This window comes from Zosterops lateralis (genome assembly GCF_965231275.1).
Source record: "Zosterops lateralis genome assembly, chromosome: 23".
NCBI lineage: Eukaryota > Metazoa > Chordata > Aves > Passeriformes > Zosteropidae > Zosterops > Zosterops lateralis.
The window spans coordinates 636,849-651,503 of record NC_139783.1 but is presented as its reverse complement, the minus strand read 5'-3'; the positions used below and the strand labels follow the sequence as shown (position 1 = coordinate 651,503).

General features: G+C 58.5%; 1 protein-coding gene across 1 annotated transcript in view; it reads left to right on the top strand.

The window, feature by feature from the left end:
• Positions 1-8,063: 8,063 nt before the first annotated feature.
• Positions 8,064-14,655, top strand: part of LTBP4 (latent transforming growth factor beta binding protein 4) — a gene marked incomplete at its 3' end in the record, with an annotated part of 28,362 nt that continues 21,770 nt past the window's right edge. Inside the window, exons 1-6 of the mRNA XM_083877155.1 lie at positions 8,064-8,410; positions 10,489-10,724; positions 11,594-11,693; positions 12,461-12,508; positions 13,102-13,224; positions 14,468-14,635. Coding sequence (XP_083733281.1) covers positions 10,500-10,724; positions 11,594-11,693; positions 12,461-12,508; positions 13,102-13,224; positions 14,468-14,635 — 664 coding nt within the window. The 5' untranslated portion in view covers positions 8,064-8,410; positions 10,489-10,499. The remainder of the gene's footprint in view (positions 8,411-10,488; positions 10,725-11,593; positions 11,694-12,460; positions 12,509-13,101; positions 13,225-14,467; positions 14,636-14,655) is intronic.

Sequence of the window (14,655 nt, the reverse complement as noted above, 5' to 3'; positions counted from 1 at the left end):
CACCGGGGACAGCCCCGGCCCCGAGGAGCAGCAGGAACCCTGTGGGGACACCATGGGGACACTGTGGGGACATCAGAGGGACACCATGGGGACATCACTGGGGGACATCAGAAACAATGGGAACCCTACAGGGACAGGGACACCATGGGGACACCATGGGGACATCACCGGGGACATCATCACCAGGGACAGCCCCGGCCCCGAGGAGCAGCAGGAACCCTGTGGGGACACCATGGGGACACTGTGGGGACATCCCTGGGGACATCCCTGGGGCACATCAGAAATAATGGGAACCCTGTGGGGACAGGGACACCATGGGAACACCGTGGGGACATCCCTGGGGACACCACAGAGAGAGAGAGAACCCTGAGGGGACAGGGGACACCATGAGGACATCACAGGGACATCACAAACAACGGGAACCCTGCGGGGACAGGGGACACCATGGGGACACCGTGGAGATCCCAATCCCAGTCCAGTCCCAGTCCCACCCCAGTCCAATCCTGAGCAGCTCCAGTGGCTCCATCCCTGTCCCTGTCCCATCCCTGTCCCTGTGCTGTCCCTGTCCCATCCCCGTCCCTGTCCCCGTCCCTGTCCCTGTCCCCGTCCCTGTCCCATCCCTGTCCCTGTCCCCGTCCCTGTCCCATCCCTGTCCCATCCCTGTCCCTGTCCCTGTCCCCGTCCCTGTCCCATCCCTGTCCCTGTCCCCGTCCCTGTCCCATCCCTGTCCCATCCCTGTCCCTGTCCCTGTCCCTGTCCCTGTCCTTGTCCCTGTCCCCTGTCCCTGTCCCAGTCCCCTGTCCCTGTCCCTGTCCCTGTCCCTGTCCCTGTCCCTGTCCTTGTCCCTGTCCCCTGTCCCCTGTCCCTGTCCCCTGTCCCTGTCCCTGTCCCTGTCCCTGTCCCATCCCTGTCCCTGTCCCTGTCCCTGTCCCTGTCCCTGTCCCAGTCCCCTGTCCCTGTCCCTGTCCCTGTCCCAGTCCCCTGTCCCTGTCCCTGTCCCTGTCCCAGTCCCCTGTCCCTGTCCCTGTCCCTGTCCCTGTCCCTGTCCCTGTCCCAGTCCCCTGTCCCTGTCCCCTGTCCCTGTCCCCTGTCCCCTGTCCCTGTCCCCTGTCCCTGTCCCATCCCTGTCCCTGTCCCATCCTTGTCCCTGTCCCTGTCCCTGTCCCTGTCCCTGTCCCTGTCCCATCCTTGTCCCATCCCTGTCCCTGTCCCATCCCTGTCCCTGTCCCTGTCCCTGTCCCCTGTCCCTGTCCCATCCCTGTCCCTGTCCCATCCCTGTCCCTGTCCCTGTCCCATCCCTGTCCCTGTCCCTGTCCCTGTCCCTGTCCCTGTCCCATCCTTGTCCCATCCCTGTCCCTGTCCGTGTCCCATCCCTGGATTTATGACCCCACCCAAATCCCAATCCCAATCCCAATCCCAATCCCAAATCCCAATCCCAATCCCCCCCAGTCCTACCCGGGGCAGCTCCAGCGGCTCCATCCCTGTCCCGTCCCTGTCGCTGTCCCTGTCCCTGTCCCCTCCCCGTCCCCTCCCGGGATTTATGGCCGGGCCGGTGGCGGCCGGGGAGGGGCGGCCGGGGCAGAAATTCCGGCTGGGCCCGGCCTGAGTCAGGGCGCAGCAATTCCCGCCCGGATCCGGCCCGGGACAACGGGGACAAAGGGGACACACACGGGGGACACAGCGCGGGGGGACCTTGGGGACAGCGGGACCCCGGCCAGGACCGCGCCCACACCTTGGGGACAGCGCCAGCTCGGCCTCGGTGTGACAGAGCGGCGGTGGCGGCGGTGTCACCTCCCGGTGTCACCTCCCGGTGTCACATCGCGGTGTCACCTCCCGGTGTCACCTCCCGGTGTCACCTCCCGGTGTCACATCGCGGTGACATCGCTGTGGCAGCGCCGCTTCCGGTGGCCGCTGCCGGAGGAACCGGCTGGCCCGGGCACGGCGGGTGGCACTGGGGTGGCACTGGGGGGTGGCACCGCCCGGTGGCACCGGGGTGACAATGGGGTGACAATGGGGGGGTGGCCGCGACCCCCCCCAGCAGCGCCAGTGGGGAGTGGGGAGGGGATGGGGAGGTGGCAGTGGTGGCATCAGGGTCCCCAGTGTCACCAGTGTCACCAGTATGGGATGCCACCAGTGTCCCCAGTGTCACCAGTGTCATCAGTGTCATCAGTGTCCCAGTATGGGCTGGCATCAGTGTCCCCAGTGTCACCAGTGTCATCAGTGTCCCAGTATTGGCTGGCATCAGTGTCCCCAGTGTCATCAGGGTCCCCAAAGTCTCCAGTATGGGCTGGCATTGGTGGCACCAGTGACACCAGTGTCTCCAGTGTCACCAGGGTCCCCAGTGTCCCAGTATGGGCTGGCATTGGTGGCATCGGTGTCCCCAGTGTCCCCATTGTGGACTGTCATCAGTGGCACCAGTGTCACCAGTGTCATCAGAGTCCCCAGTATGTGCTGGCACTGGTGGCACCAGTGTCCCCAGTATGGGCTGGCACTGGTGGCACCAGGGTCCCAATGTCACCAGTGTCACCAGTATGGGCTGGCACCGGTGGCATCGGTGTCCCCAGTGTCCCCAGTATAGGTTGGCATTGGTGGCACCAGTGTCACCAGGGTCCCAGTGTGGGCTGGTACCGGTGGCATCAGTGTCACCAGGGTCCCCAGTGTCCCCAGTGTGGGCTGGCACAGGTGTCCCCAGTGTCCCCAGTATAGGTTGGCATTGGTGGCACCAGTGTCACCAGGGTCCCAGTGTGGGCTGGTACCGGTGGCATCAGTGTCACCAGGGTCCCCAGTGTCCCCAGTGTGGGCTGGCACAGGTGTCCCCAGTGTCACCAGTATAGGTTGGCATTGGTGGTACCCGTGTCACCAGTGTCCCAGTGTGGGCTGGCACCGGTGGCATCAGTGTCACCAGGGTCCCCAGTGTCCCCAGTATGGGCAGGCACTGGTGGCCCCAGTGTCCCCAAAGTCCCCAGTATGGGCTGGCACCGGTGGCATCGGTGTCACCAGTGTCACCAGTATGGATTGGCACCGGTGTCCCCAGTCTGGGCTGTCCCAGTATCCCCAGTGTCCCCAGTATCCCCAGTCCGGGCTCTCCCAGTGTCCCCAGTTCAGTGTCCCCAGCGCTGTCCCCGCTGTCCCCTCTGTCCCAGTATCCCCAGTTCGGGCTCTCCCAGCATCCCCAGTGTCCCCAGTTCAGTGTCCCCATTGTCCCCAGTGCTGTCCCAGTATCCCCAGTGTCCCCAGTTCAGTGTCCCCAGCGCTGTCCCCGCTGTCCCCTCTGTCCCCGGATCCTGCGGGGGCGGTGGCACCGCTGGCATTTCCTCACCGGCCCAGCGGGGCCCGGGCGGCACGTGTGGCACGGGACGGGTGACAGCGCTGTCCCCACCCCTGGCCTGGCCCTGTCCCCACCCCTGGCCGGTCATTGTCCCCACCACTGTCCCATCCCTGTTCCCCCCTGTCCCACCCCTGGCCTGGCCCTGTCCCCACCCCTGTCCCTCTCCTGTCCCCCCCTGTCCCCACCCCTGGCCGGTCCTTGTCCCACCCCTGTCCCACCCCTGGCCAGTCCTTGTCCCCACCACTGTCCCCCTCATGTCCCCCCTCCTGTCCCCCCCGTCCCAACCTCTGTCCCCATCCCTGTCCCACCTCTGTCCTCCCCTTGTCCCCACCCCTGTCCCCCCCTGTCCCATCATTGTCCCCCCCGTCCCCCCCCGTCCCCACCCCCGTCCCCCTCCTGTCCCATCATTGTCCCCACCTCTGTCTCCCCCATGTCCCCCCCATGTCCCCTCCCATGTCCCACCTCTGTCCCCATCCTTGTCCCACCCCTGTCCCATCCCTGTCCCACTATGTCCCCACTCCTGTCCCCCTCTGTCCCCACCCCTGTCCTACTCCTGTCCCACTCCTGTCCCTTGTCCCCCCCATTAAGTCCCGTTTCCCCTCCGTGTCGCCCCCCGGTCTGTCCCCCGTGTCCCCTTCATTGTCCCCTCCCCGTGTCCCCCCCTTTGTCCCCCTTGTCCTCCCATTCAGTCTCGTTTGTCCCCCCCTTGTCCCCTCCGGCCTGTCCCTCGTGTCCCCCCTTGTCCCCCTTGTCTCCCCCCATTCTGTCCCCCCCATGTCCCCCCCATGTCTCCCCCTTGTCCCCTCCTTGTCCCCCCCTTGTCCCCCCCGTGTCCCCTCCTTGTCCCCCCCTTGTCCCTTCATTGTCCCCTCCTTGTCCCCCCCCATCCCCCCCTTGTCCTCCCATGTCCCCTCCTTGTGTCCCCTCCTTGTCCCCTCCTTGTCCCCTCCTTATCCCCTCCTTATCCCCCCCTTGTCCCCCTCCTTGTCCCCTCCTTGTCCCTTCATTGTCCCCTCCTTATCCCCCCCTTATCCCCTCCCTGTCCCCTCCTTATCCCCCCCCTTGTCCCCCCCCATTGTCCCCCCTGTCCCCCCCTTGTCCCCTCCATTGTCCCCCCTGTCCCCCCCTTGTCCCCCCATGTCGGGGGTGTCTCTGGGGGTGTGTCCAGTGTGGGGGGTGGTCGCTGCCGGGGCCCCTCCCCGGCTGTTTCCCCTCCCCCTCCCCTCCCCGGGGCGTGTCCCCGGTGTCCCCTCGGTGTCCCCTCGGTGTCCCCGCGGTGTCCCCGCGGTGTCCCCCCCGCGGCGGTGGCGATGGGCCCCGCTCTGCTCCTGGCCGCGGTGCTGGCTCTGCCCTGGCCCTGCGACCCCCTGGCCCCTCCCGGGGGTCCCGGCCCCCCCCGCCTCCGCCTCCGCTTCTCCCCCCCCCCCGGGGGTCGCTGCGTGTCCGGGTGTCGCCCCCGAGGTGGCCCCGGGGGGGTGGCCCGGAGGGGAGGCGACAATAGTGACAATAATGATATTAATGACAATAATAATAATATTAATAATTATAATAATAATGTCACCGTGGTGGTGGAGAGCGGCCGGGACCCTCCCCCGGGCAGCGGCTTCAGACTCGGTCAGTCATGGGGAGGGGGCTTGGGGGGGCTTGGGGGGGTTTTGGGGGGATTTGGGGGTTTTGGGGGGGTTTTGGGGGGGTTTTGGGGCTTTTTGGGGCTTTTTGGGGTTTTTTTTGGGGAGGGGGGAATTGGAACTTTGGATTCACAAAGTTTTGGAATGGGGAAGTTCGAGATATGGGGCGGATTTAGGTTTTTTGGGGGGGATTTGGGTTTTTTGGGAGGGATTTGGGGATTTTAGGGGGGATTTGGGGATTTTGGGGGGTGATTTCGGGTTTTGGGAGGAGTTTTGGGGGTTTGGGGGATTTTTAGGGGTTTTTTTTGGGGAGGGGGGAATTGGAAGTTCGGATTCACAAAGTTTTGGAATGGGGAAGTTCGAGATATGGGGGGGATTTGGGGTTTTGGGGAGGATTTTGGGGGGGATTTTGGGGTTTTTTTGGGGCTTTTGGGTTTTTTTTTGGGGGGGGGGATTTGGGGTTTGGGGGAATTTGGGGAGGGGGTTTGAGGTTTGGTGTATTTGGGGAGGGGGAGAATCGGAACTTTGGATTCACAAAGTTTTGGAATGGGGAAGTTCGAGATATGGGGAAGATTTGGGATTTTTTGGGGTTTTTTGGGGAGGGGATTTGGGGTTTTGGGGGGAAATTTGGGATTTTGGGGAGGGGGATTTAGGGAAGGCTTGGAGGGGAGGGAGGGATCTGAAATTTTGGGATTTTGGGGAGGGGGTTTGGGGCTTTTTTTGGGAGGAGATTTGGGAATTTTGGGGGAGGGGGGGATCAGGATCCCAAAATTTTGGAATTTTTGGGGACTTTTGGGGTGCGGGGGGGATTTTGGGGTTCAGGATTTGGGATCTGGGGTGGGATTTGAGACACTTTGAGGTTCTGCACCTTTTATTATTTCGTGTTAAATTTTGGGGCTCCAGGGGGTGAATTTTGGGGTCCCCAACACCCCAAAACTCCCTTTACTGGGGTGATGGAAAAACTTTAAACCCCCCACAAATTTTGGGGTTGGCGCTCTCAGGGGGGAAAAAGGAGGAGACAAAAAATTCCCAGGACATTTTGTGCTCCACCCACACCCAAAAAATCCCAAAAAAATCCCATTTTTGGACTGATTTTCCCCAAAAAAATCCCATTTTTTGGCTGATTTTTCCCTAAAAAAACCCCTAAAATCCCAACAGTTTTTATTTAATTTTTACTGCGAGGGTTTTGGGTTTTTTAGGAGGCGGATTTCGGGCTCGGGGGGCGGTTTTTGGGGCCCCCCAGCCCCATCCCGGGGGAAGGGTGGGCCCCATCCCACCCACGCAGCTCCATGAGCTCATCGGGTCCCGCTGGAAAACGCCGGGAATTTACAACATAAACAGAGGGGCCCCGGCGGCCAGAGGGACACGGCGGCCCCGGGGGCCCCCAGACCCCAAAAACAACCCCCAAAAAATGGCCTGGGACCCCCAAAAATGTCCTGGGACCCCCCCAAAAATCTGGATCCCCACTCCAAATTTGGATCCCCCCTAAAAGTCAGAATATCCCCCAAAAATGTTCTGGATCTGCCCCAAAAACGGGGTTGGGACCCCCAAAAAATGTCCTGGGACCCCCAAAAAATGTCCTGGGACCCCCCAAAATGTTTGGGAGACCCCCCCAAATCTGGGTCCCCCTTAAATGTTGGGATCATCCCCTGAACCCCCCCAAAATATCCTGGATTGGTCCTAAAATCCGGGTTGGGACCCCCCAAAAATGTCTGGGAGACCCCCCAAATGCCTGGGAGATCCCCCAGATATTGTGGGACCACCCCTCAAATTTGGATCCCCTTCTAAATGTTGGGATGCCCCCTAAATGTCGGAATATCCCCCCAAAAATGTCCTGGATCTGCCCCAAAAACGGGGTTGGGACCCCCAAAAAATGTCCTGGGACCCCCCAAAATGTTTGGGAGACCCCCCCAAATCTGGGTCCCCCTTAAATGTTGGGATTCCTCCCCCTGGATCCCCCCCCAAAATGTCCTGGGACACCTAAAATGTTCTGGGTTTGACCCAAAAATGGGGTTGGGACCCCCAAAAAATGTCCTGGGACCCCCAAAAAATGTCTGGGAGATCCCCCAGATATTGTGGGACCACCCCCCAAATTTGGATCCCCCTCTAAATGTTGGGATCCCCCTTAAATGTCGGAATATCCCCCCAAAAAATGTCCTGGATCTGCCCCAAAAATGGGGTTGGGACCCTCAAAAAATGTCCTGGGACCCCCCAAAAAATATCTGGGAGAGCCCCAGATATCTTGGGACCACCCCCCAAAATCTGGATCCCTCCCAAATGTCGGGATCCCCCCCTGGACCCCCCCAAATTATCCTGGATTGGTCCTAAAATCCGGGTTGGGACCCCCAAAAATGTCCTGGGACCCCCAAAAAATATCTGGGAGAGCCCCAGATATCCTGGGACCACCCCCCAAATTTGGATCCCCCTCTAAATGTTGGGATCCCCCCCAAAAATGTCCTGGATCTGCCCCAAAAATGGGGTTGGGACCCCCAAAAATGTCCTGGGACCCCCCAAAAATGTCTGGGAGATCCCCAAATGTCCTGGGACCCCCCCCAAAAAAAATTCCTTAATCCCCCTCCCCAATTTGAGGGGTTTTTTGGGGGTTATTTTGGGCGGATTTTTTTGATTTTAGTTTTTTTGGGGGGGATTTTTTGTTGTTTTTTTTTTTTTTGGGGGGGGGTCCCTAATTTTGGGGTCTCCCCCCACAGTCCTGTGCCATAAGGGGGGGCACATCCAATTTTGGGGGGGTTATTTTAGGGGTTATTTTGGGATTATTTTGGGCAGATTTTTTTTATTTTTAGGATTTTTTTGGGGTGCACATCCCTAATTTTGGGGTGTCTCCCCCCCACAGTCCTGTGCCATAACTGATTTTGGGGGCGTTATTTTTGGGTTTTTTGGTGGGTTATTTTTGGGTTATTTTAGGGGATTTTTAGGGATTATTTTGGGCAGATTTTTTTTTATATTTTAGGATTTTTTGGGGGGGGCACATCCCTAATTTTGGGGTGTCTCCCCCCACAGTTCTTTGCCATAATGGGGGGGGGGGCACTGACTTTTGGGGGGTTATTTTGGGGTTATTTTGGGGGGTTTTGGGGCTTATTTTGGGCGGATTTTTTTTTTTTTTAGGGATTTTTTGGGGGGGGATTTTGGGGTTTTTGGGGGGGTTTTTTGGGGGCCACATCCCTAATTTTGGGGTGTCTCCCCCCTCCCACAGTCCTGTGCCCTCTGCTCTGCCGGAACGGGGGGCTCTGTGCCCACCCCCAGCGCTGCCTGTGCCCCCCCAAATTCACCGGGAAATTCTGTCACCTCCCGGCCACCAACGTCACCTCCCGCCAAAATCTGCGGGGGGACCCCCAAAATCTGCAAAGGGACCCCCAAAATCTGGAAGGAGGACCCCAAGCCTTGACCCGCTCTGTTTACACCCTGCCCTTGAGCAACCACCGTGAGGAGGAGGATGGTGAGACCCTTCCCCAAAAAAAAAAAATTGTTTATTTTGTCAGATTTACCCCCAAATTTTCCTTTTTTTTTTTTCCCCAATTTTGTCCCATTTCAATCCTCAATTTTCCCAATTTCTTCCCTAAATCTCCTTAATCCCAAATCCCATCCCAATTCCTCCCATTCCAGCCCCAAATCCCATCCTAAATCCGCCCGTTTCATCCCAAAAAATCTGCCCCAAAACCCCTCAATTTTACCCCAATTCCCACCCCACAAATTCCCCTTCAATTCCCTCGTCCCAAATCCCAAAATTCCCCCCAATTCCCCCCAAAATCTGCCCAAATTTCCTCAATTTCCCCCCCAATTCCCACCCCACAAATTCCCCATTTTCCTCCATCCCAAATCCCAAAATTCACCCAAATCCCCCCAAAAATCTCCTGTCCCAAATCCCCTCAATTTTCCCTCATTCCCACCCCACAAATTCCCCATTTTTCCCCATCCCAAATCCCCAAATTTCCCCATTTTTGGGGGGAAATTGGGGGGGATTTTGGGATTTGGGATGGGGGGAAAAGGGGGATTTGTGGGGTGGGAATTGGGGGGGATTTGGGGGATTGAAATTGGGGATTTTGGAGGGGATTTGGGATGGGGGAAAAAGGGGAATTTGTGGGGTGGGAATTGGGGGAAAATTGAGGGGGAATTTGGGGCAGATTTTTAGGGGGAATTGGGGGGGATTTTGGGATTTGGGATGGGGGGAAAAGGGGGAATTTGTGGGGTGGGAATTGGGGGAAATTGAGGGGGAATTTGGGGCAGATTTTTGGGGATGGAACGGGCGGATTTGGGGATGGGATTTGGGTTTGAGGGAATTTGGGGATGGAATGGGGGATTTGGAGATGGGATTTGGGATGGGGGAATTTTGGGATGGAAAGGGGGGAATTTAGGGGTAGAGCGGAGGATTTGGGATGGGATTTGGGATGATTTGGGGATGGAATGGAGGGAATTGGGATGGGATTTGGGATTGAGCAGATTTGGGGATGGAATGGGCAGATTTGGGATGGAACGGGGGGATTTGGGATGGGATTTGGGGCTGGAATGGGCTGATTTGGGATGGAAGAGACAGATCTGGGATGGGATTTGGGATAAATGGGTTTGGGGCTGGAACAAGAGGATTTGGGATGGGATTTGGGATGGGATTTTGGATTTGGGGATTTGGGGCTGGAACAGGAGGATTTGGGATGGGATTTGGGATGGGATTTGGGATGAGGGGATTTGGGATGGGATTTGGGATGAGGGGATTTGGGATGGGATTTGGGGCTGGAATGGGCTGATTTGGGATGGAACAGACAGATCTGGGATGGGATTTGGATAAATGGATTTGGGGCTGGAACAAGAGGATTTGGGATGGGATTTGGGGATGGAGTGGGCTGATTTGGGATGGAAAAGGTGGATTTGGGATGGGATTTGGGACAGGATTTGGGGCTGGAATGGGGCTGATTTGGGACAGAATTGGGATGGGATTTGGGACGGGGTTGATTTGGGATGGAACAGACAGATCTGGGATGGGATTTGGGATTCGGGGATTTGGGGATAAAATGGGTGGATTCAGGATGGGATTTCGGGCTGGAATGGTGGGATTTGGGATGGAATTTGGGATTGAGGGCATTTGAGACTGAAATGGGAAGATCTGGGATGGGATCTGGGGTGAGATTTGGGATGGGATTTGGGGCTGGAATGGGCTGATTTGGGATGGCACAGGCGGATCTGGGACGGGATTTGGGATTTGGGGATTTGGGGCTGGAATGGGCTGACTTGGGACAGAATTTGGGATTTGGGGATTTGGGGCTGGAATGGGCTGACTTGGGACAGAATTTGGGATTTGGGGATTTGGGGCTGGAATGGGCTGACTTGGGACAGAATTTGGGATTTGGGATTTGGGGCTGGAACTGCAATATCTGGGACGGGATTTGGGACAAGATTTGGGATAAATGGATTTGGGATAAATGGATTTGGGGACTGAACGGGACATCCCCAATCCACTATTTGGGATCAAGGGGGGGTCCCCAACCCCTCCCTGACCCCCAAACCCCCCAAACCCCCCCCCAGGCGCTCAGTCCATGGTGAAGGTGCTGGTCCGACACCCCCCCGAGGCCTCGGTGACCATCCACAGCGTGGAGCGCGTCCGGGGGGGGGCCGAGGGCACAGACCCCTCCCCAGAGACCCCCCAGAGACCCCCCCCCAAATTCCCGGTGCTGGCCCAGAGGGGACCCCCCCGCGGGGAACCCCCGGCCCAGGAGAATTCGGGGTTCGGGTTCTGCTTCAGGAGGATCAGGGAGGGGCAGGTGAGGGGGAAATGGGGGGAAAAATGGGAAAATTGGGGGAAAATGGGGAAAAAATGGGAAAATGGGGAAAAAAACCCGAAAATAAAAGGGGAAAAAAAGGGAATGGGGGGTGGGAAAATGGAGAAAAGGGGGAAAATGGGGGGAAATGGGGAAAAATGGGGGAAAATTGGGAAAAAATGGGAAAATGGGGAAAAAAAAACGAAAATAAAAGGGGAAAAAAAGGAATGGGGGGTGGGGAAATGGAGGAAAAGGGGGAAAAGGGGGGAAATGGGGAAAAAAAGCGGGAAATGGGGAAAAAGGGATTTTGGGGAAAAGGGGATTTGGGGAAAAAAGGGATTTGGGGGGAAAAGGGGGAAAAGGGGGGAAAAGGAATTTGGGGAGGAAATGGGGGAAAAGGTAAAAAGGGATTTGGGGGGAAAAAGGAAAAAGATAAAAAAGGGGGGGAAAGGGGAAAATAGGGGGAAAAAACTGGAAAAAAGGAATGGGGGGAATGGGGAAAAAGAGAAAAAAGGGGAAAAAGGGAATTGAGAGGGGGAAGGGGGAAAAAAGGGATTTGGGGGAAGGGGATTTGGGAGATAAAGGGGGAAAAGGGGATTTGCGGGGAAGGGGTTAAAGGGGGGATTTGGGAGGGGAAAGGGGGGAATTTTGGGCTGGCAAAAAGGAGGGAAAAGAACCTGGGATGGGGCAAAAAAGTGGGAATTTGGGGGCTGGGGGCATTCGGGGTTTTTTTACAGGAGAGTCCAACCTCATTTTCTTCCTTTTTTTTTCCTCCTTTTCCCACCCTTTCCCCCTCCCCATTTTTCCCCCCATTTTTCCCCCAATTCCCATTTTCCCCGATTTCCCCATTTCCTCCCCCCATTCCAGTGCAGCTCCCCCCTGCCCGGGCTCCGCACTCGGGACATTTGCTGCCGGGGGGCGCCGGGGTGGCCTGGGGGGTCCGGGACTGTCACCCCTGCCAGGGACACAACCGTAAGGGACATGGGGACATCGGGGGGGACACGGGGACATTGGGGACAGTGGGGACAGTGGGGACATTGGGGACAGTGGGGACATTGGGGACAGTGGGGGACACTGGGGACATTGAGGACATTGGGGACACCTGGGGACATTGGGGACACTGGGGACATTGGGGACAGTGGGGTCGATGGGGACATTGGGGACAGTGGGGACAGTGGGGACATTGGGGGACAGTGGGGACATTGGGGACAGTGGGGACAGTGGGGACATTGGGGACATTGGGGACAGTGGGGACATTGGGGACAGTGGGGACAGTGGGGACATTGGGGGGAATGGGGACACTGGGGACACTGGGGACATTGGGGACATTGGGGACAGTGGGGTCGATGGGGACATTGGGGACACTGGGGACAGTGGGGACATGGGGACATTGGGGACATTGGGGACATGGGGACAGTGGGGACAGTGGGGACATTGGGGACAGTGGGGACATTGGGGACAGTGGGGTCAATGGGGACAGTGGGGGGACATTGGGGACATTGGGGGGACATTGGGGACATGGGGACATTGGGGACAGTGGGGTCAATGGGGACAGTGGGGGACATTGGGGACATCATGGGGACATCATGGGGACATTGGGGACACTGGGGACACCGGGGCGGGAGGGTGACAAACATCGGGGAGTGACACCAGAGGGGACACGGGGACATCGTGGGGGGGGTGACAAAGGTGACAAAAAGGTGACAAAAGTGACAAAAAAGTGCCATCCCCCCCACCAGCAGAGCCGTGCCCGCAGGGATTCCAGCGCCAGAACGGGACCTGCGTGGGTGAGTGGGATTGGGGTCGGGATTTGTCCCCATGTCCCCAATGTCCCCAATGTCCCATTCCCCTATGTCCCCACTGTCCCCATGTCCCCAGTGTCCCCACTGTCCCCACTGTCCCCACTGTCCCCACTGTCCCCATGTCCCCAGTGTCCCCACTGTCCCCACTGTCCCCAATGTCCCCATGTCCCCAGTGTCCCCACTGTCCCCATTGTCCCCACTGTCCCCACTGTCCCCATGTCCCCAGTGTCCCCACTGTCCCCACTGTCCCCAATGTCCCCATTCCCCCACTGTCCCCAATGTCCCCAATGTCCCCACTGTCCCCACTGTCCCCACTGTCCCCAATGTCCCCACTGTCCCCACTGTCCCCAATGTCCCCAATGTCCCCAATGTCCCCACTGTCCCCACTGTCCCCATTCCCCCACTATTCCCCCACTGTCCCCAATGTCCCCAATGTCCCCACTGTCCCCACTGTCCCCAATGTCCCCATTGCCCCCAGTGTCCCCAATGTCCCCAATGTCCCCATTCCCCCACTGTCCCCACTGTCCCCACTGTCCCCAATGTCCCCAAATGTACCCACTGTCCCCAAATGTCCCCAGACATTGACGAGTGCCAGGAGGGGACCCTGTGCCAGAACGGGCTCTGCACCAACACCCGGGGGGGCTTCGCCTGCCTGTGCCCCCCTGGATTCCTGCTGGACTCGTCCCGGTCCAGCTGCATCTGTGAGTGGGGTTTGGGGGCATTGGGGGGATTTTGGGGTTTGGGATGAGATTTTGGGATTTGGGATGAACTGAGATGAGCTGGGCTGAACTGGGAGACCCCCAGTTGCTCACCAGGTGCACCCCCAGCCCCAAAATGTCTCAGAAAGACCCAAATCCACCTGGTCCTGGAGGGGAAATGATGGACTATGATAGGATAGGATGGACTGGGATGGACTGGGATGGACTGGGCCAAACTGGGCTGTACTGGTCCGAACTGGGAGCCCCCCAGTGACCCCCCAGCCCCTCCCCAGCCCAGCAGGTGCTGCCAGAGGCTCCAAATGCCCCCCAAATCCACCCAAACCCACCCGGTCCAGGAGGGGAAATGATGGACTATGATGGAATAAAATGGGATGGGCTGGGTTAGGATGGACTGGGCCGAACTGGGACAAACTGGGATGAACTGGGAGACCCCCAGTTGCTCACCAGGTGCGCCCCCAGCCCCAAAACCTCTCTCAAAGGCTTAGGTGGGACCCCAAATCCACCTGGTCCGATAGGAAATGAATTGGGATAGAACAGGATAAAATAGGATATAATGGGATGGGTTACACTGGGATGGACTGGGATGAACTGGGACAAACTGGGCTGTACTGGTCGGAACTGGGAGCCCCCCAGTGACCCCCCAGCCCCTCCCCAGCCCAGCAGGTGCTGCCAGAGGCTCGGGGGGACCCCAAATCCACCCAAACCCACCTGGTCCAGGAGGGGAAATGATGGACTATGATGGGATAGAATGGGACAGGATGGACTGGGATGAACTGGGATGGACTGGGACAAACTGGGCTGTACTGGTCGGAACTGGGAGCCCCCCAGTGACCCCCCGGCCCCCTCCCCAGCCCAGCAGGTGCTGCCAGAGGCTCCAAATGCCCCCCAAATCCACCTGGTCTAGGAAGGTTAAGACTGGACTATAATGGGATAGAATGAGATGAGTTACACTGGGATGGACTGGGCTGTACTGGGATGAACTGGGATGAACTGGGATGAACTGGGAGCCCCCCAGTGACCCCCCAGCCCCCTCCCCAGCCCAGCAGGTGCTGCCAGAGGCTCCAAATGTCCCCCAAATCCACCCAAATCCACCTGGTCCAATAAGGACAGAATTGGGACAGAATTGGGATATAATGGGATGGGTTACACTGGGCTGTACTGGGATGAACTGGGATGAACTGGGATGAACTGGGAGCCCCCCAGTGACCCCCCGACCCCTCCCCAGCCCAGCAGGTGCTGTCCGAGGCCCGCGGGCCGTGTTTCCGGCTGCTGCAGGAGGGAGGGGGCTGCGCGCTGCCCACCCTGCGGAACATCACCCGCCAGGTTTGCTGCTGCAGCCGCGTGGGCAAAGCCTGGGGGGGCTCCTGCCTGCTCTGCCCCCCCTTCGGATCCGGTGAGACCCCTCCCCAAATT